General features: G+C 48.5%; 2 protein-coding genes across 2 annotated transcripts; one reads left to right on the forward strand and one right to left on the reverse strand.

Annotated features, from left to right (window-relative positions):
* Nucleotides 1-4,021: 4,021 nt before the first annotated feature.
* LOC132472472 (astacin-like metalloendopeptidase) lies at nt 4,022-13,686 on the forward strand. The gene is made up of 13 exons (XM_060072077.1): nt 4,022-4,179; nt 4,652-4,807; nt 5,497-5,617; nt 6,096-6,274; nt 6,720-6,801; nt 7,415-7,539; nt 9,764-9,901; nt 10,356-10,511; nt 11,185-11,305; nt 12,531-12,709; nt 12,913-12,994; nt 13,107-13,235; nt 13,604-13,686. The coding sequence occupies exons 2-13, from the start codon at nt 4,747-4,749 to the stop codon at nt 13,614-13,616; spliced, it is 1,386 nt and encodes a 461-aa protein (XP_059928060.1). The 5' UTR covers nt 4,022-4,179; nt 4,652-4,746; the 3' UTR covers nt 13,617-13,686.
* A 589-nt stretch (nt 13,687-14,275) lies between these two features.
* fadd (Fas (tnfrsf6)-associated via death domain) lies at nt 14,276-15,481 on the reverse strand. Its single transcript, XM_060070812.1, has 2 exons — nt 15,137-15,481; nt 14,276-14,696 (listed from the first exon to the last, which is right to left on the reverse strand). Exons 1-2 carry the CDS (start codon nt 15,432-15,434, stop codon nt 14,413-14,415), a joined length of 582 nt encoding a protein of 193 aa, XP_059926795.1. The 5' UTR covers nt 15,435-15,481; the 3' UTR covers nt 14,276-14,412.
* Nucleotides 15,482-21,034: the final 5,553 nt, after the last annotated feature.

Genomic DNA, 21,034 nt, shown 5'->3' on the forward strand with positions numbered 1-21,034 from the left:
GTTTTGTTTAGCAAAATCCAACACACGAATAGCACAATCACAAACCCAATTAGCAAAACACCTTAGCTCCTTTGCAAAATGAACCACTCTTGTAAAAACTATACACTAACTTATCAAAACCATATTATTTTACCATATGAAACACACACGTTGCATATGACTTAATTCTGTTTGCACCAGTTATACTCTGCTGTTGAAAACCTTAAACACTTTCGGCTAATTCTGCTTCTAAGTGCATAGAGTAGTATGGGTGAAGCACACAGTGAATTTGCAAAACATTGCTCGGATTTGCACAACTGTAAACACAATGTCTGCACACACTTTTTGCAAAACAATACACACAGTGAACACTAAACACACTTGCATTACTGTAGAAACCACACAGGACACAAGACTAATGCTGTTGACAATGTTATTTATTTTTTTCCATATGCTCAAGGCAACAAGCCAACAAAAAAAACATTTCCCAGTTTTCATGAACATAACATGAACAAAAAAAGAACCCCCCCCCCCACCCAAAAAAAAGAAAACACAGCACATAAATTGCCATTGTTGGTCTCTTATCCTAGCTGGATATGGCCAGAGAATCTCATCAACATCACAGGCGATATCCTCATTCGCCAGACAGCGGGGAAAGAATCGCCGTGCATGCCTTATCCACCCCTGTATGGCTGTGGCCTCAACCTGGTCACAGGCCTCCTCCATGGCCTGAACGAGGGCTACCCGAGCCAGGGGGTGCAGATCGTAAACCTTCCACCGCCATGCCGAGAAAAATTCTTCAATTGGGTTAAGAAATGGTGAATATGGTGGCAGGAAAAGGACTGTGAAATTTGGGTGCTGTGTAAACCAGTTCTGAACCAGAGCAGAGCGGTGGAATGAAACATTGTCCCAGGTGACAATGTATTGGATCTGTATGTTATTGATTGTGAGGTTGTATAATCTGTCTAAAAATGCAAGGATGTGAGGGGTTTTATACGGACCCATGTTGGCATGGCGGTGGAGGACCCCATTCTGGGTGATTGCCGCGCAAAGGGTGATGTTACCCCCACGTTGCCCCAGGACACTAATAATTGCCCTCTGGCCAATTACATTTCTTCCCCTCCTTCTGACCTTTGAGAGGTTAAACCCCGCCTCGTCTATGTAGATGTACTCATGCTGAATGGCCTCAGCATCCATTTGTAAGGCTCTCTAAAATACAGTGAGACAAGATTGTGTAGTTCAGCATAGATTTAGTGTACAGCACATTTACATGTAAAAAAAGGTTATGTGTGCAGTATGCAACATCAGAGTGCTAAAGTGAACAATACATACCTCCACATACTCATGCCGCAGCTGTTTGACCCTCTCCGAGTTCCTCTCAAAAGGCACTCGGTACATCTGTTTCATTTGTACCTGATGTGCCTTCAGGATACGAGCTATGGTGGACAGAGAGACCTGATTCACGTTCTGAAAAATGATTTGGTCTTCAATCCTTTTGGCCTGGATTTCACGAAGCCTGATGGCATTATTTGCCAAAACCATATTCACAATCTCCCTCTCCTGCAGTGGTGTGAAAATGGGAGCCCTTCCTCCTCGTTGTACTCGACCCTCAATCTTATGTAGAACAAAACACATGTAACCTACTGTAAAATGTCACAGGAAGGGGTATCAAAAGTGCTGATATGGGGTGCATACAGTAAGAAGCTGTAAACAGGTAATTTTTGTACCTGTTTTCCAGTCTGAATGCCCTTATGACAGATGGGTCCACAAGAGTTGCGCGAATTTCATTGCTTAAAGTTGGACCTCTTCTCCTTTGAGCTTCACCTCCTCCTGCTTGAAGTCTTCCTCTTCCTCTTCCTCTTCCTCTACCTCTACCTCGGCCTCTACCTCTGGCACGGCCTCTGCCTCCTTCTCCTCCTTCTCCAATTCCCCCTCTCATCCTCACTCTTCCTCTTCCTCTTCCTTCCATTTTGGTTAAGTTTGGTGAACTCACCTGCTGCATTTTTATTGTGCTTAAACCTGATTAGTGTGTCTACAATTAAGCAATCTTGTGTTTGCACACCTGATGGCAGTGTTCAATCAACTGGCTCATGGGTGTGGTAATTTGATAGTCAGTGCTTTAGAATTGCAAGGAAGTGACATCTTGATATACTTCTGTGTCTAATGCATTGACGTGTGTGTTAGTGTTTCAAATCACTGTGTGTATTGTTTTGCACAAAGTGTGAACGGACTCATTGTGCTTACAGTGGTGCAAATCTGGGGCCGAGTTTTGCTCCTTGAGTGTAAGGTTTTGATAATTGGGCAAAACTTTAGATTTTAGTGTTTATTGTATCGTAAAAAACTGTAATAGTTGTATGTTTTTTAATACAATAACAAAATGATCATATAAGAAAAATGCGCTAACTGCTCTTTATTGGCAAATATTTCTCAAATGGAACTAAATGAAACTAATTCTGTTCGATGATTTTTAAGAGGCTTGGTCTAAAGATTTTTTGTGGCGATTTTGGTGAATTTTTGATTATTTTTGTAGACTGAATATTTTTATCATGATTACATTTAATATGAAATTGTGGGAAAAGTAAAAATGTTTAGGGTATAGGGTTTTATAAATGCATCTTATTCTAGAGATTAATATTCTGAAAGAATTTTGAGTCCAGGTCAATCTGGTGAGGAGAAATAAGCTTAATTCATGATTTCTTACAATAGCGCCACCTTAGGGTGCAGTACCACAATTTGGGTTTATGGGTAGTGGGGGTTATTGGTAACCATACCTGAAATGTTCAAGAGTTTAGACTTACAGTATAGGCTGCCGTATGAGTTTTACAGAATTTGAGGGGAAAAAAACACGTTACAGCAACAATAGGGGACCAAGCGGCTTCGATGCTCGGACCCCTAAATGGTTTCTATAGTGATGGGGGGCTGCCGGTGAAGTCAGTCAGTCACTACTTCAGTCAGAGTCAGACCTATTACCTGTTGACCAGGGGTCTTCTGGTTTCTGGTTGCTGTGTCTCAGGTGTGATGTAACCACCTTGTATTGATATATTCTGCTGTTACATTATTCCCATGCTGGCCTAGTCAGAGTACATTGAGAGCCGTGTGTAGGGTTAGACATGAGGTCCAACATGGTAGCTAAAAAATAAGCACTAGATTATCCAGATGTAGCAGGAGTAATAGATGACAAGCTCCCCACTGGTTCTAATTACAACTGTTCAAGGTCTCCATTACTCCCATGGAAGTGATGACCAGTCACTTCAATGCCAAACCTTCCAACATACGGCAAGCTTCCCACATAGGCACAGAGAACCTTTACTATATGTTCATGTAGTAATATAAGATAAGCACAGCCAATCCAGCTGACTCAGGGATGCAGATGTCCTGTACACAGCCCTGGTTCCTGTAGTGATGCATTAACACCTCCAGTATATAAACTCCTTCCCCTCGCATCTGAGCACCTTCACATCTGTGTCCTGCCCTGTTCTCTACTAAGGTAAGAGGATTCACATTTGTTCGCTTCAAGCGTTGCCATCTATGTGTTCTGTTCACCATGTACCTTGATATTCACTATTTAGTGAATTACGTTAGTGTCGTTGATGAGCAAGTACCTTTTGTACTCGTGCCCCACACTCCTCACTGTTCAGGTGGAGCGGAGGTATTAAATATAGCCTTGTTTGAACTCTTTTCTCTCTCTCTCTCTCCCCCCCCCCCCCCCCCCCCCCCACACTCTTTGGCAGGACTCCCAGAGAGACAATATGCTTAAGTTCAGTGTTGTGACGTTGCTGTTGCTTTCACCGTGCTGCTGGGCTGATGAGGAGGTAAGGGTGGAGTTGATCCATGATAATCCAAACTACATTCTATGATGAAAAAAAAGATTTCCAGGGATCTTTTGGTAATGTTAAGTGTGAATGAAGTCTATATTGCCTACACCTTTTGCACTTGTATTTCATTCCATCCGTATGACCTGTGTTCTTGTTATTCTCTTTGATTCTATTGCCGACTGACCCTGCAGGCAGGTGGGTGTCTTCTATATACTCTAGATCTATAGAACTATATACTCTGTCTAACTCGCCCAGAGTTCAGACCGGAACAGGCAGCGAGGAACTCAATAGTCTGTGGTTCTTTTCCTCCATACAGCAGGGGAGGACAGCCGGCTGGGAGATCTTCCCGTCTCTGAGCTTCTGGAGAGAGCCAACAGCAACCTGGGTACGACACAGCACGTCAATCACGGGTTGTGGTCCCCTCCCTGTTGTAGTCCGCTCCGCTCCGTGTTGTAGTCCGCTCCGTGTTGTAGTCCGCTCCGTGTTGTAGTCCGATCCCTGTTTTAGTCCGCTCCGTGTTGCAGTCCGCTCCGTTCCCTGTTGTAGTCCGCTCCCTGTTGTAGTCCGCTCCCTGTTGTAGTCCACTCCGTGTTGTAGTCCGCTCCATGTTGTAGTCCGCTCCATGTTGTAGTCCGCTCCCTGTTGTAGTCCACTCCGTGTTGTAGTCCGCTCCCTGTTGTAGTCCACTCCGTGTTGTAGTCCGCTCCCTGTTGTAGTCCGCTCCCTGTTGTAGTCCGCTCCCTGTTGTAGTCCACTCCGTGTTGTAGTCCGCTCCATGTTGTAGTCCGCTCCGTCTTGTAGTCTGCTCCGTTCCGTGTTGCAGTCCTCTCCCTTACGGCCCTATCCCCTTCTTGCAGTCCGCTCCGCTGGGGGTCCTGTCCTGACGGAGGGAGACATCGTCGTCGACGAGGAGGCCGAGAGGAACGCCGACCCGTGCACGTCCAGCGGCTGCATGTGGCGCCCGTGGACGGACGGCATGGTCTACATCCCATACTACATCAACAACCAGTACTGTGAGTCCAAGACCTGCTCTACTGTGAGTCTCAGACGGGTACTACATCAGCAACCATTGCTGTGAGTCCTAGACCAGTACCACATCAGCACCCAGTACTGTGAGTCCCAGACCCAGTCTACTGAGAGTCTCAGACCAGTACTACATCAGCAACCAGTACTGTGAGTCCCAGACCCAGTCTACTGAGAGTCTCAGACCAGTACTACATCAGCACCCAGTACTGTGAGTCCAAACCCGGTCTACTATGAGTCTCAGACCAGTACTACATCAGCACCTAGTACTGTGAATCGCAGACCAGGTCTACTGTGAGCCCCAGACCCGGTCACTGGATTCCAACCACAAGTGTTTCCAAATCCAGCCTTCGAGCCTCATAGCTTCCAAAGACCGCCTCCATTTGGAAGAATAGGGGCGTGCTTGTGTTGTTGTGTTGGTAGGAATGTCTTTAGGGGCATTGTTAAGTGTTTAGTTATGATATCATTCGTCATTACTGGAGACGTTGTGTTTCAAACTGCTGCAACGTCTCTCACGTGAGACGTTCGGCTAGCCAAGCCTAAAGGATAACGTTGACTTTACCGAACTACAACTCTCCCGAGTCCTCTGAAAATGACAAGTCTTTCTGGGAGGACTGTGAGAGGAGAATGGAGCAGCTCTGTACGGTGTAATGTAAGATGTCATTGGTTCTCCCTCCAGCTTCTCGTGAGAAGGCCATCATCACGCGCGGCCTGGAGTCCTTCTCCTCGTTCTCCTGTATCAGGTTCAGACCCAGCCGCAGCTCAGACCGGGACTGGATCAGCATCGAGTCCAAGGGCGGGTAGGAGCCCCGGACCCGTGTGGGTCATTGATCGGTTTCCATTAAAACACAAAATAAAAGCAGTTTTCTTTGGCATTGACGCAAAAATTGATGAAATAATGTTGTTCAGAAGTAAAACAACATCTTCCTATTCATATACCTACAATTATTATGCATCAAAACATTGTGAGCGCGGGGGGAGGGTGTGTGTGTGTGTGTGTGTGTGTGTGTGTGTGTGTGTGTGTGTGTGTGTTTATGTGTGTTTGTGGGTGTTTGTGTGTGTGTGTTTCTCTGTGTGTGTGTGTGTGTGTGTGTGTGTGTGTGTGTGTGTGTGTGTGTGTGTGTGTGTGTGTGTGTGTGTGTGTGTGTTTGTGTGTGTGTGTGTGTGTGTGTGTGTGTGTGTGTGTGTGTGTGTGTGTGTGTGTGTGTGTGTGTGTGTGTGTGTGTGTGTGAGAGAGAAGGTTCCACCGACTCACTGTCGTCCGTGTTGTGGCTCCAGGTGTTTCTCCTCCATCGGTCGTCGTGGGGGGGGCCAGGTGGTGTCCCTGGCCCGGCAGGGCTGCCTCTACCACGGGACGGTCCAGCACGAGCTGCTGCACGCCCTGGGCTTCAACCACGAGCAGACGCGCTCCGACCGTGACCAGTACATCAGGGTGGTGCTGCAGAACGTCCAGTCAGGTGGGTTGGCTTCAGCTAGCCTTCAGTTAACCTTCAGCAAATCTCAGTTAGCCTTGAGCTACTAACTAGCCCTAAACTTCAGTAAGCCTTCAGGTGGCCTCATTTAGCCGTCAGTTAGCCTTAAGCTAGCCTTTAGTGAGCCTTAGTTGGCCTTCAGTTAACCTCAGTTAGCCTTCAGTTAGCCTTCAGTTAGCCTCAGTTAACCTTAGTTAGCCTTAATTTAGCCTTCAGTTAGCCTCCAGTTAGCCTCAGGTAGCCTCATCTGCATGCAGTTAGCCTCAGTTGGCCTACAGTTGACCTCAGTGAGCCCTCATTTAGCCTTCAGTTAGCCTCAGTTAGCCTTCAGCTAGCCTTCAGTTAGCCTCAGTTAGCCTCGGCTAGCCTCAGTTAGCCTTGGGGTTGTGTGATTGTGTTTCTTTAATGTCATGATTTCTATCGGTTGAAGGGATGGAGCACAACTTCAGGAAGAAGAACACCTTGAACCAGGGCACGTCCTACGACTACAACTCAGTGATGCAGTACCACAGGTGAGAGGACCCACACGCATACACGCACACGCACGTACACACACACACGCACGCACGCACACACTCAGGCACACATGCAGACAGAAAACCAAACACTCACAAACACACACACACACACACACACACGCCCTCCCCCTACACACATACACGCACACGCACGTACACACACACACGCACGCACGCACACACTCAGGCACACATGCAGACAGAAAACCAAACACTCACAAACACACACACACACACACACACACGCCCTCCCCCTACACACACACACACACACACACACACACACACACACACACACACACACACACACACACACAAACACACAGACAAGCAAACAGACCCCCCCACCACCACTCTCACACACACACACACACACACACACACACACACACACACACACACACACACACACACACACACACACAATCATCCCTCAGCAGGATGGCTGGTCCCAGTCTGTGAGTCTAACTGGTGTGCCTCCAGTACAGTGAGTCTAACTGGTGTGACCCTCCAGTACAGTGAGTCTAACTGGTGTGACCCTCCAGTACAGTGAGTCTAACTGGTGTGACCCTCCAGTACAGTGAGTCTAACTGGTGTGACTCTCCAGGTACGCCTTCTCTAAGAACAACCAGCCGACCATGGTGCCAATCCCTGACGCCAACGTCTCCTTCGGGAAGGCCACGCAGATGAGCCGCAACGACATCACCCGCCTCAACACCCTCTACAAGTGCTGTGAGTGCAGGCCTCACCAAGCAAACACACACAAACACTCACACAAACGCACATGCGTGCACACAAACACACATGCACACTCACACAAACGCACGCACACAAACACTGAAACCCCCGAACGCTCACTCACACTCAAACACACACGCACACACACACTAACACACAGACGGGCATGCACACACACACACACACACACACACACACACACACACACACACACACACACACACACACACACACACACACACACACACACACACACTCAGGTTATCTCCCATGCTGAATCTGACCACTGACTCTCTGCTTCGTACAGAGGACTGGCTGGACGAATGGACGGGGGTTGAAAGGGCTCCTCACCGAACACCAGGAGGGTCTCCTCAGCGGCCTCCAGGACGGGCCTCTCACCAGCCCCCAGGAGGGTCCCCCCACGGCCCCCAGGAGCTCCCAGTAGACTGCCCTGATCATGATAAACAACATTAAACCAACATTCTGTCTCTGTTTCTGCGTGGCTTAATGGCTCATTTCGTGGCTTATTTTTTAAAATATAGATAATTTTGGTCTTTAGCTCTGAGTAAAGAGCAGTAGGCTGCCCCACCCCCTCCAATGTTTGCTGCTGGTTAGACACTGCTGCCAGACAATACATCTAAAGGTATTCAAACGTGTTAAATACTCCTAATATAACATGAAGAGGATGGCGTATTATGTTTATTGTTTTAATGTGGTGCCTTTTTCTGACCTTGATGGAAATGAGAGCCCTCCTGTAGTTGGGAAACGTAAGAATAGTATCTCAGCGCATTAAACCCAAAATCAAGGGCATGACACACATGACCAGGGTGCCCACCCAGTGTGTACACACACATGGGCCCCGACCCAGACACACATGTGTGGTGTTTCACACGGGCTGCAAGGATTCTCAGAAACAATCTAAAAGTCTATTTTTGGAGGCTCTCCCAGATGTCCACATCACACATGTGACCATATAAAACACAGTCCAGTGGCTCAGAACTCACAAACCGTGTTTCTGAACTCAAGGTAAGGCCTACTCCCTGCTCTGCTCTACAGTCGGAGAACACTTATCCATACCGGTATCTTAAGGCCGTAACAGAAATGCGTTTTGTTTTTACTGAGAGAGGGCAAATGATATTGCTTTGCACTGCTGCACAGCATGACTTCAGTACCAGCATGAGTCTGCCAACTCTCTCTCTCTCTCTCTCTCTCTCTCTCTCTCTCTCTCTCTCTCTCTCTCTCTCTCTCTCTCTCTCTCTCTCTCTCTCTCTCTCTCTCTCTCTCTCTCTCTCTCTCTCTCTCTCTCTCTCTCTCTCTCTCTCTCTCTCTCTTTCTCCCTCTCTCCCTCTCTCTCCCTATCTCTCTCTCCACCAGAAACCTGTTGCTATGATGGTGAAGATGTTTTTGGCTGTGTTTGCTCTGCTGCTGGCATCAGCTGCTCTGGCCCAGGGGCAGACTGAGGTAGGGCACCCAGTCTTCATGTGTATTGAAGGAAGGTTGGCGTGTTTACGCTGAAACAAACACTACAGAGACAACACAGACACAAATAAAGAGTAATGGATTGATGGATGGATTTATATAGCGCTTTTCTAGACACTCAAAGACGCTTTACAGTGAAGGGGGGACCTCACTAACCAACCACCACCAGTGTGTACCACCCACTTGGGTGATGCAAGGCAGCCAATCTGCGCCAGAACGCTCACCACACACCAGCTAGAGGTGGAGAGTGAGGGACTTAATGAGTCAGCCAATTATACAGGAGGATTATTAGGGGACCAGATTGAATGAGCCTGGTTGGGCCAAGAAGAGTAGAGGAGTAACTGCTATGTTGTTCATTTAATGAATGTTTTCATGCTCTTTCTTTTCATATCTCTCGTGGATACGTCCAGGAAGGTAAGGAAGAACCTTGGTTTACCAGCTCCCTCAAACAGAACTCAGTGTGTTCCAGTGATTTCATCTAGCAAGAGAGTAGAATCAAAGTATTCGATGACATTATGACGTTATTTGTGGTTATGAGGCCCACTTTAGTAGGAGTTAAGGTCCTCAGATTCTGTCGTAAATACATAGGCCATATAAATAAATCAGTAAATACATCAGCCATATAAATAAATAAGTAAATAAATAAGCCTTATTCTTGTAATACGTTGAGGAAAATGACCAAACAATAAACCCACACATTTGACATATGTAGTGAATTGAGTCTTAAGACGACATTGAGATGCTGATGTGGTTCACGTCCCCGGGTTGAGACCCCATGTGCTGTGTTTGTTTTGCGCAGAGGGGGTCCGCCGCGAGAAAGTCCCTTCCCTTGGGATGTCCGTGGGAGAGCTTCTGGAGAGAGCCAACCGAGGCCGCAGTAAGATGAAAGAGAAGCCCTCACTGAGCCCGGCTGGTTGGTTGAGGCAGCCTCGCCTGCCCGAGTCAGACTGATTGGATGTTGGGGCTGCACACTTGTTGACCAATGAGAAATCAATACGCAACAGGTTAAACCGGCCATCACCACACACACTCAGGGAGAGACCTCCTGCATGGCAGCATGGGGCACCGCACCAGGTCATGGATCGTTGCAAACTTTGACAATAAACCGGGTTCCCAACACCCCCAACCCTGGTCTGGGGTGGGGGTGAGCCCAGCCCCCCAGGGGGTGTGCAGAATCTGTCCTTCTTAAACTAATCTTTCTAACATTGACATAATACATTATCGGCCATGACTTCAACATGCAACCAAAATCCCACTGCTCCATGAGTGGCGTTGCAGCCCCCCAGTATCCTGAGAGGTCCCTAACCCTCGTCGTCTGCGGACCCCCACAGCTCTCCGCCCTAATGGGCCTGTGGTGGTGGAGGGAGACATCGCCATCAAGACTGTGTCCGGGAGGAACGCCGACCCCTGCACCGCGCAGGGCTGCCTGTGGAAGAAGTGGACGGACGGCCTTGTCTACATCCCCTACTACATCGCCAACCAGTACTGTGAGTGGCTGCCGCTTCTGGGATCCACTGGGATCCTTTCAGATCATCTCAGATCCTTCTGGGATCCTTTTCCTTCATCTCTCCTTGGATGTTATTTCAGGAGCCATGCTGCTCTCTGATGCACAGTAAACTTGTTGTCTGACTTCATTCCTGGTCGTTACAATAGCAAAGAAAGATTGTGTTTGTTTATCATACAGAATTGTCAGAGGGAAAGTAAGAGTATTCATCGTCATCCGCTTATCCGGGGTCGGGTCGCGGGGGGAGCCGCTCAAGCAGGGGGCCCCAGACTTCCCTTTCCCGGGCCACATTGACCAGCTCTGACGGGGGGATCCCGAGGCGTTCCCAGGCCAGTGTTGAGATATAATCTCTCCACCTAGTCCTGGGTCTTCCCCGAGGTCTCCTCCCCACTGGACGTGCCTGAAACACCTCCCAAGGGAGGCGCCCAGTGGGCATCCTCGCCAGATGCCCAAATATCAATGTAGAAATACCAAATATCAATGTAGAAATCTTAAATAGGATAAAAAATGGGCTGAGCCCATTCAAGCCTTTATCTGCCTCAGAACTCGGTTCAAGACTTTTTGCAGAAACTGGTCCAAGACGTTCTGCAGTACAGGATCTCTCATAACGTCCCTCCTGGACTGATGAGGTTCTTCTCCCCCTGTGTGTGCGCCAGCGCCCCGGGAGAAGGCTATCATAATCCGGGGCCTGGAGTCCTTCTCCGCCGTGTCCTGCATACGCTTCCGGCCCACCATCCAGAACGACGTGGAGTGGCTCAACATCGAGTCTGAGAGCGGGTGAGAGACCAGTCGAACACAAACACTTCGCTCAGTAAACCACCTTCAACCGATTGGAACAATTCCTCTGTTAGAGGAGCCACACATAAACATGATGTCATCTTAGTGATGGACGCCTGCAGAGGAGATCCTAGCAGCTAGTTCACTATTTGAGAGCAGACACTTAAAGGTCCCATGACATGAAAATCTCACTTTATGAGGTTTTCTAACATAAATATGAGTTCCCCTAGCCTGCCTATGGTCCCCCAGTGGCTAAAACTTGTGTTTGTTTGGTGTAAAACGAGCACTAGCTGTTCTTCTCGCCTTTGAAAAAACAGAGGCTCAAGTGCGCTGATTTGGAATGTCTGTGTTTAGGACGTCATCAAGCATCTAAGCTCCTCCCCTTACTCTGCCTGGCCCGCCCAGAGACGTTGGCCCGCCAATGAGACTCGACCGTGCGAGCGGTCGAGTGTGTGGTTCAAGAACATGAACCACGACATGGAGGAGAAAGGGATTGTTGGCGGCGAATGTCTCCCGCTTGAGCCCCGCTGAGGGACCACCGCCGGAGGCGGAGGTGCCTAAGCGCTGCCCGGCAACGATCCCTTTCTCCTCCTTGTCGCGGTTCAGTCTACTTCACATTGATGTGGACGTTGAAGAACCAGGAACGTCGGAGAACCCAACGCGGTCGTTTGAGATTCATAATATCGGCTCACACAGCTTTTGGCCGTGATAATATAAATTATATGATGTCGATATCTATGTAGGCTATATGATAATATTTAGATATAGAGCTCCAGGACTCTCGTGTGTTCTAGAATATTTACAGAACACGGCTAAAGGCTGTGTGCACCTCGCCATTGCGATACATCGGCTGTAAACAGAGCGCATGGTACCGTGGCTGCAAGCTGCTCAGGGCCACACCCCCACCCTCCTCCTTGACCCGCCTCGCTCCTCCGCATTTGCATTATAGCTACAGACACCAAAACAGCGCATTTGGGGGAAGCTCAATGTGCGACTGGCTCGGAGTGGCTGTAACTCTGCACCACGGCTGAATTTCGGGAACGTCTTTGAATACTGTGTTAGTTGCCCACTAATACCTATATTAAAGAATACATAAAATAGCATGTCATGGGACCTTTAAAAACATCTGTTAGCAGGATTGAAAATGGAAAGTCCAGCGGAAACCCACCTTGTGACCTCTGACCCTGTGACCTCTAACCCCTTGCCCCCTGTGTGTTCCCTTTAGCTGCTACTCCTGGGTGGGTCGTCAGGGGGGTAAGCAGGTGGTGTCCCTGGCCCGGCAGGGCTGCCTCTACCACGGGACGGTCCAGCACGAGCTGCTGCATGCCCTGGGCTTTAACCACGAGCAGACGCGCTCCGACCGCGACAAGTACATCAAGGTGGCCTGGGAGAACATCATCGATGGTGAGGACCCAGTGTGTCACGCTCTCCTACTCCTCCGAGGGGCCCTTCACACTCTCCTCCTCTTCCTCCTTCTCTTCCTCCTAGTGTCCCGTCACGCTCTCCTCCTCCTCCTCCTCCCAGTGTCTCCTCATCCTCCTCGGTTCTGTAGGGATGTTTTACTGCGTCTGTTTCCTTGAGTTTTGAATCTGCGCTCTCCTCCTTAGATCAGAAATACAACTTTAACAAACTCAACACGCTGAACCAGGGCACGCCGTACGACTACAGCTCCGTGATGCAGTACGAGAGGTCAGCCTACCTCCGGCGCCACGGCGCGATTCGCATCAAGTACCGTTTATTAACCAGACGGTGATTAACAACCAAAACAAACCATTCGACTCCTCCTTCTCCCGCCGTGCAGGTACGCCTTCTCCAAAAACAACAAGCCCACCATGATCCCCATCCCCAACCCCAACGTGGCCTTCGGCGGGTCCCAGGAGATGAGCAAGAACGACATCATCAGGATCAACAACCTCTACAAGTGCTGTGAGTCCCCCTGTCACTCAAGTATCAGAGTAGTGCAGGAACCCAACAGGGAGTAACTCAGGAAGGTAGAGCAGTTTGACTTGTTACCACCAGAAGGTTGCTAGTTCGATCCCCACGCACGTAGTGTCGAGGGGTCCCTGAGCGAGACGCATCACCCTGACTGCTCCTGACGAGCTGGCTGTCTCCTTCCATGGCTGACACCACCGTCGGTGTGTGAATGTGTGTTTGGCCATAAATGTAAAATGTAAATGTACGCATGAGCAAAGGAACACTCAACATCGAGCTTCAAAGATGCTTTTTTAACAAAGTTGAAAAAACACTGCCATCACGCGTCCATTCAGAGGTTTCTCTTCATGTCTCCACAGGAACGAGGCTGTGGACATGAACTGCAGCTGAGAGCAGATCCACTCAACGTTGAGATCAAGTTGTAGGAACAATAAAGATTCTTTTTCTCAGACGTGTTCATTTATTTCACAGTAGAGGTCACATGCCCCCTGCTGGGTTCACTAGCAGGGCATGATCAGGGGCAAACGGATCGTGTCGTTTTGTGATTGAGGGAATATTACAAATATTACAGATATTAAATGTAGGCTAATGCAACAAAACAAAACTAAAATGTTTATTGCTATTATAACGACTAGTACTTTCAACTGATTTTACTCATAATACAAAAAGCCTTGCCAGGATTTGGACAACTTGTTTTTGTGTCTATGCTGATTTCAGACATTCACTAAAAAATATGACCGTGGTTCAAGCAATTCATAACATTCCAACCATAAGGAATATTATGAGTGTGTGTGTGTGTGTGTGTGTGTGTGTATTTATGTATGTATTTATGTCTGTCTGTCTGTGTGTGTGGTCCTAAAGAATAAAAGCCTCCTGTATGTTTTGTAAAGAACATACATGAATTTGTTTTCAACAGATTCATGTCGTAGTTAATTGTCTTAAGTGATTCTAGTATATATGGAATTATTATCCTATTTTATACATTTAAACCTAAGTGATAAAGGAGATGTTCGAATAGATAGAGATCCATCATGAGGAAACCTTTAAAGCAGACGTTTATTGCATCATTTACCGTCTGCCCTCCTCCAAACCAGTCAGTCGCTCCACCATCACATCTCCAAAAATAATACACAGTTTGCTTTCACTGCATAAACGATCTTTTGGACGTTGCTCCATCACTGCTCACTAGCCTCCCGTAGCCTCTCCTCCACCTTCTCTGCGGTGAGGTTCATCTCACATGCTCTGAGGGCGACCAGGAGGTGCTCCGCCTTGGCCTCCCCCCGCCGGGTGCTCCTCCACTCCCGGACCACCTCCATCGCCACCTCCTCCAGGTCCATCTGCTGGCCCCTCCGCTCAATGTTCTTGATCTTCACCTCCGATAGGCCCAGCTTGCGGGCCAGTTTGCGCCAGTTTCTCCCTAGATGGTCAGCGATCACCTCCGCGGCCAAATTAATGTTCACTGCAGGAAGGTGAGATAAAGCGTTGCGATGAATGTACAAACAACAACTGTTTGAAGCACCAGGACTGAAACATGGAGGAGCTCACCGTGTTCGTGAGGAGCTAGATGAACGACATTTACAATTCGACAATCAAAATGTATTAAATAGGATAATAACCCCATATAAACTAGAATCACTTAAGATAATTAACCAAGACATGAATCTGTTGAAAACAAAAGTGAAGTAAAAGTTGAGCTCTTTACAAAACCTACAGGAGGCTTTGATTCTGTAGGAGTAGGACCACACACACACACACACACACACACACACACACACACACACACACACACACACACACACACACACACACACACACACACACACACACACACACACACACACACACACACACACACACACACACACACACACACACACACACAGAGAGGGTGTAGCATACCTCCTTCTGCGTCCCTAGGGTCATTCGGACCCCCAGTAGGACCAAGGTTCCCAGTAGTGAACAGGTCCGACAGGTCGCTTCGACCGACTTGAGTCAGGAGATCACTCAGGAACACCGCGTCGTCGTGTTGGATTTTCTTCCGTTCGATAAGGACCTCAAATAGTTCGTATCCTTGGGTAATCTTCTCCAGACGGGCCTTCCCGATGAACCCGCAGAGGAAAGTCAAATCCTTCAGCTGAGTCTCGGTGAGCTGGTTAGACACCTGTAAGAGTTTTTGTTTGAAAGGGTCCCCCGACATCTCGACTCTTCAGCCGGAAGTTGTTAATCTGAACTTTCTGTTTATTTCCTCAACGGTAGGTGTCGCTGTTCACTCCTTATTTTTTTGTTTAAATTAAACTAATAAAACAAGCTTGTTTTATTAGTCCAAGTGCTGTCACGTGATATCCTGTTATCTTCCACAGCATGACATAACACATCTCAGGACGTGGTAGTGCTCCTCTTTGTTGGAGAATCTCCATACTGAAGGGTATAGTTCTTCTGAAGCAAATGTGCTGTGAATTCCAATATTAACACAACCTTAACAATGACCTGCAAAAACTATTTGTGTGTGTGTGTGTGTGTGTGTGTGTGTGTGTGTGCAGTCATTGCAGACGGTTTGCTCATTTTACGGAGGAGGGCAGAGATGGCAAGAGGAACTCTACCACCTATCTTCAGTATCCCGAGGAAGCGCAAAGTGTCCGAAATGAAGGAGACATAATATTTGTCTTTTCTTTATTTCTTTATTTTTTTATCGGTTTGTTTGAAGAGAAGAGCAGAAAATAAAATAGATAATAATGGATACCAAAAGAAACATGTTATTTGAATCGAAATGAAATCATATATTGCAGGTTATTAAGCACACAATATACACCGTAAGAAAAGTGTTGAGCCTCTTTTTTTCACATGTGAATTGGGATTCTCACTGTTGGCCCAACCTCATTGAAATCAATACAAGAACGCATTGGAGCGCTTGTTGTTGGGGATAAAATAATCAAAATCCTATAAACATTTGTTTTGTACTCCAGAGGCCTGTTTCAGGTAGCTGGTTTAACATACTCTGAGTTATTCAGTTTCATTCTACTTGCTGTAGTTTGGTCTGGCTTTGCGAGACTACTCTGAGTTTAATCCTGCGCTCTGAGTTGGTTGACTCAGAGTTCAGGGTTGAAAAGCAACTCTGGGTTTTCGGTTTCAGAACAGGTGATCAGCGTTGGGTTAATCAACTCTGAGTATGTTCACTCTGGGTTGAGGGCGTGCCTGTTGACTATGAAGAGCCATCATCAATGGATCTCTGATAACATGATCAAACATGGACCAAAAGCGTAGATCCACTTACTTTTCCCTCCCCACGGAATTGGAAATTCTAATGAACGCGTACCGCCCCCTCCCTACCGCACCTTTGCGATCCGATCCGTTCCGCACCCTGCAGTGGAAACGCGGCAATAGCCCAGCTCAGTTCCGAGGTCGCGTTTCCACTGCCGACAGTACCCTTTGTGCAGGGGCGCAGATGGGATTTTTGAACTGGGGGGGGACCAAGCTGTCAGCAAATTATTTCAACTCAATAAGTTATTTTTGTGTAATTTGGGCTTTAACTAGCGCTCAAGTAGTTACTTTCGTAATAGCCTATGGGCCAATGGTTTGCACTGAAAAGGGTCAGGTTGATTTGGCTTTGTATGTCATTATCATGTCAACTTCCTTTCCATCTGTGTAGCCTCCTGTCCCTCCTTGTTCTGTCCCTGCTTCTTCTGTCTGTATTCCTTCTTTCCCTCCTTCCTCATGCAGTCTTTTTCTACTGTGGCTGTCCCCTTCTTCTGTCTGTATTCCTTCTTTCCCTCCTTGTTCTGTCCCTGCTTCTTCTGTCTGTATTCCTTCTTTCTCTCCTTCCTCATGCTGTCTTTTTCTACTGTGGCTGTCCCCTTCTTCTGTCTGTATTCCTCCTTTCCCTCCTTGTTCTGTCCCTGCTTCTTCTGTCTGTATTCCTTCTTTCTCTCCTTCCTCATGCAGTCTCTTTCTTGACTGACAAGGGCCTGCCTCACTGTCATCAGGAATTGCCTGCAGGCCAGGAGGATAATGTTGACATTTTAAATCTTATAACAGTTGCTTATTAGTGTGCCTGGAAAAGCACACTACTACTATCCACCATAGTTATTATAATATTGTATTCTTCTCTACGTTATTCGGTCGACTACTCCTCCCAGTTTTGGTCGCACACACACAAAAAGGTACCAAAACGGCGGCTCGGTCGGGAGATTAGTGCTATGACTTTTCTAAGCCAAACAGTTTGCAGATAAATCTCCAAAAATCAGGCCATAAAAATGTATGGGTGTGTATTGGTAGAATGTTCACAGCTAGAGTGTGTGACATTATCACTAGAGTGTAGGTAGGTAGCTAGCTAAAGAGAATGACAAGGTATGGGCCAGAGCCAGGCACACTCAAAATGTCTTTAGGAATTTTCTAAGATTATACATAAAAATGAAAAAAACATTAAAGCTATTCACCCACGGCATAAAAATACTTTTATTTTACATTTAGCCTACTTCAGGTAAGAGTAAATGCCGTTTATTAATGTCACTAGCTACTCAACAATACAAAACGATTAGCTGCCACATCTGGGAAAGTCAACAGGCAACAGGCGTAGGATAGGATAGCCTACTTACTTTGTTTGTTTTTTTAAAAAAACACTCTGATTGTTTTTTGCTGCTTCATTTTGTTTCTTCATTGCACCCGCTCTGTCATAATGATCACCGCAACAGGTACAGGCGCGGCTGAGCAACCAGTTCCTCTTTAGGACCCTGGGGAGTGAGAGTCGTGCCTTATGGTGTGTTCAATTTACACTGAAAGTCGGAACTTGGAGCTCGGAACAACGTAACCCCAAAGTTGAGTGCTCCCAGCGCGTCCCAGCCTCACAAACGTAAAAACAAAACATGTAACTACTTTTTACGTGAGTAGCAGATAGCATGAATTCTATGTCTGGCTGGTGAGATTAATCCGACTTTCTGAGTTGGAGATCCAACTTCACGGGGGGTTCTGATTACAATTCTGACTTGGAGCACGAAATTCTGACATTCGTGCACAACTGGAACGCACCATTAGTCGTAGCACACAAACGCCAGGCTCTCAATGCGCGCTGCATGTAAATTAGTCGAACTAACGGAACGTTAATCCTCTGTTTTACCGGCGGTGTTTGTCCCCTTATGTAGTCTAACTAACGGAACATCAATCCTCCGTTTTACCGGCGATGTTTGTCGCCTTATGTAGGGACAGAGTGGGGGGGTCACTATGAATCTGAGGGGGACATGTCCCCCCCGTCCCCCCCCCCATCTGCGCGCATGCCTTTGTGGTAGGCCGGATGTTGATCGCCGCGGCAGCTACGTAAACATCGTAAAAAACGTCTTCCTCCCCAAGAATGCAGACGAACGTCTCCACCTCCTTGTTCGCCCAAGCAAGCGTTTTACGCGACAAGTTAATTGTAAAGAATAATACCTCGAGGCTACTGTTCGTTTGTTTTTATCCCCGCGTCACCCGGAAGTGACGATTCTGTCGACCAATCAACGGAGGGGGGGTGTAGCTAGAATTTCACGGGACCCTTTCAGGCGTCTCGTCTCGTTTGCGGTACCCCAACGGAGGAGTCCCGAGAACGGGGCCGGAACGGGTACGGCAAAGTCCGGGTCACGCCCACTTTTGGCGGTGGAAACGCGACCCGACCCGCACCTTTGCGATCCGATCCGTTCCGCACCCTGCAGTGGAAACACGCCATAAGAAATGAAATTGTTTTACTTAGCTTCGACTCTTGCAACAGGAGAAATCGTGGCTCTTTCTCCAAGAGTAGTGTCACGCTCTACTGAAGAGACCGGCAGATTTGAACCCAAAAGCACGACTCAGAGACAAGCAAATACAATGATGTTCAGTTTTTACTTCGTCAAGCAAAACAACGGGGACAGGGCGGAGAACGTAGTCGGGAACAGGCAGGATCGGGAAACCGGGACAGGAGACAGGCGAACGAGGATCCAGAGGGACAAGGCGGGGAACGTAGTCGGGGACAGGCAGGATCGGGAAACCGGGACAGAAGACAGGCGAACGAGGATCCAGAAGGTCAAGGCGGGGAACGTAGTCGGGGACATGCAGGATCGGGAAACGGGGAACAGGAGACAGGCGAATTGCTGGAGAGACTTGCATGAACCAAACAGCGAAGACAAATCTGGCACCAGTGTTCAGCTAACTTATAGGCTCCACTAATCACCTGATGCAGCCCAGCTGCAAGGATGAAAGAGGCGTGGCAGACAGACCGTGACAAGTAGTCGCTGAGCTCTCATTTACCGAGAAGCAGCAGCACAGTGTTCTATTTCATCCTTACTGACCGCCAGAGGCGGTGCTTAAAGCACTGGATCTCCACCTCGCGCATGCGCATTTCGAGTACCTAATATCAACATAGTCACCTGTGACCCCCACGTGACACCGGGAAGGCTATATCTTCCGGTGTCATTAGAGGATCTGTTCCTTACATCTTCTCGCTGCGCAGGTACCGTATTGAACCGTTGTTTGAGAAAGGAAGGAAGCTGTTACAACTGGCTACGTGCAGCCTCGTGACCAAGGTCGGAGCTGCGGGTAACCCGTCCTCCAGAGGCTGTGGCTAGTTCATACAGATACTTAGTGAAAGTTACTATAAGAAGAGTGGCCGGCGTTTGTTTGGGAGGGCAGTGTGCTCGCTCCCGCTCCCAGCACTCGTTCGCCTCTTGCTCTGTTATTGTTTGTTGTGTTAGCCGTTAGCTTTGCTCTGTTCTAACCATCAATTTATTTAGCCCTTACAACTTACCGGTGAAGGCAGTGCTCTCGCTCCCGCTCCCCGTAACGTTTTTGTTTGGTTTCTCCCTTGTTTAGCAGCAGCGCTTACGCTCAAGCTAATTAATATCGGTCGACTTAATTTCCTGGTGAAGGCAGTGTTCTCGCTCCCGCTCCCGTTAAACGCCACAATTGCCCGTTGTTTGGTTGATAATTAGTAGCAGCGATCACGCTCAGGCTAATTAGTTTCGGTTTTTCATTTTTTCTGACGAGGGAAGTGCTCTCGCTTCCGCTCCCAGTACGCTGCCGGTGGCTACCTCTATAATGGCCCACCTGTGTGTCGCCTGTGCGGCTCCTCTTGAGCCTGAGGACGGCCATGACAGTTGCCCTCCTTGCCTCGGTCTCGGGCATCTGAGGGAGAGCCTCACGGACAGCGCCTGCATGAACTGCAGCCTCCTGCCTTGGGTGCTCAGAGTGGCTAGGCTAGCAGAGCTGGAGAATCGGGCGGCAGCCAACGACCCCTCTGCTTTAATGAGCCTCCCTCCCGATCAGCCCGGTCGTTCGAGAGGGCGGCAGCGGCATGATGGGGCTGCGGCTATGGGTGCCCCCCCCAAAAAGAAAGCAAGGGGCTAGGGTGGACGGATTGGCGTCCGACATTGAGCAAATCCGGTCCCTCCTCCTGGCCCTTCAGCCTGGGACTGGTCAGGGGCTGGCGGGGCTACAGCCCGGCCCTCCCTCCTCCCAATTTGAAAGCGATGCCCTCTCTCTGGCGGCTTCGGCTAACCTCTTTAATGAGACTATGACCGAGGGCGATGCCTCCCACACGTTGGATGAGGCCTCCTGCTCCTCGGCACAAGGCTCCCTGCAGGGGGCAGCAGACACCTCCATGGCGGCCGTCCTGCGGACCGCTCTGGCTCGCCTGCAGCTTGACGCGGCGCAGACGGAGTCAGCCCAGGCCAGCGCCTTCTTCAGGCGTAACCCTGTCCCGGCCACATTCTCCGTCCCTCCTTCAGAGGAGTATCTGAAGGAGCTCCATGCTTGCTGGAGGGACACAAGGGCCCTGTCCCACTCGACGTCGGACGC

The sequence above is a fragment of the Gadus macrocephalus genome, chromosome 14 (genome assembly GCF_031168955.1).
Source record: "Gadus macrocephalus chromosome 14, ASM3116895v1".
NCBI lineage: Eukaryota > Metazoa > Chordata > Actinopteri > Gadiformes > Gadidae > Gadus > Gadus macrocephalus.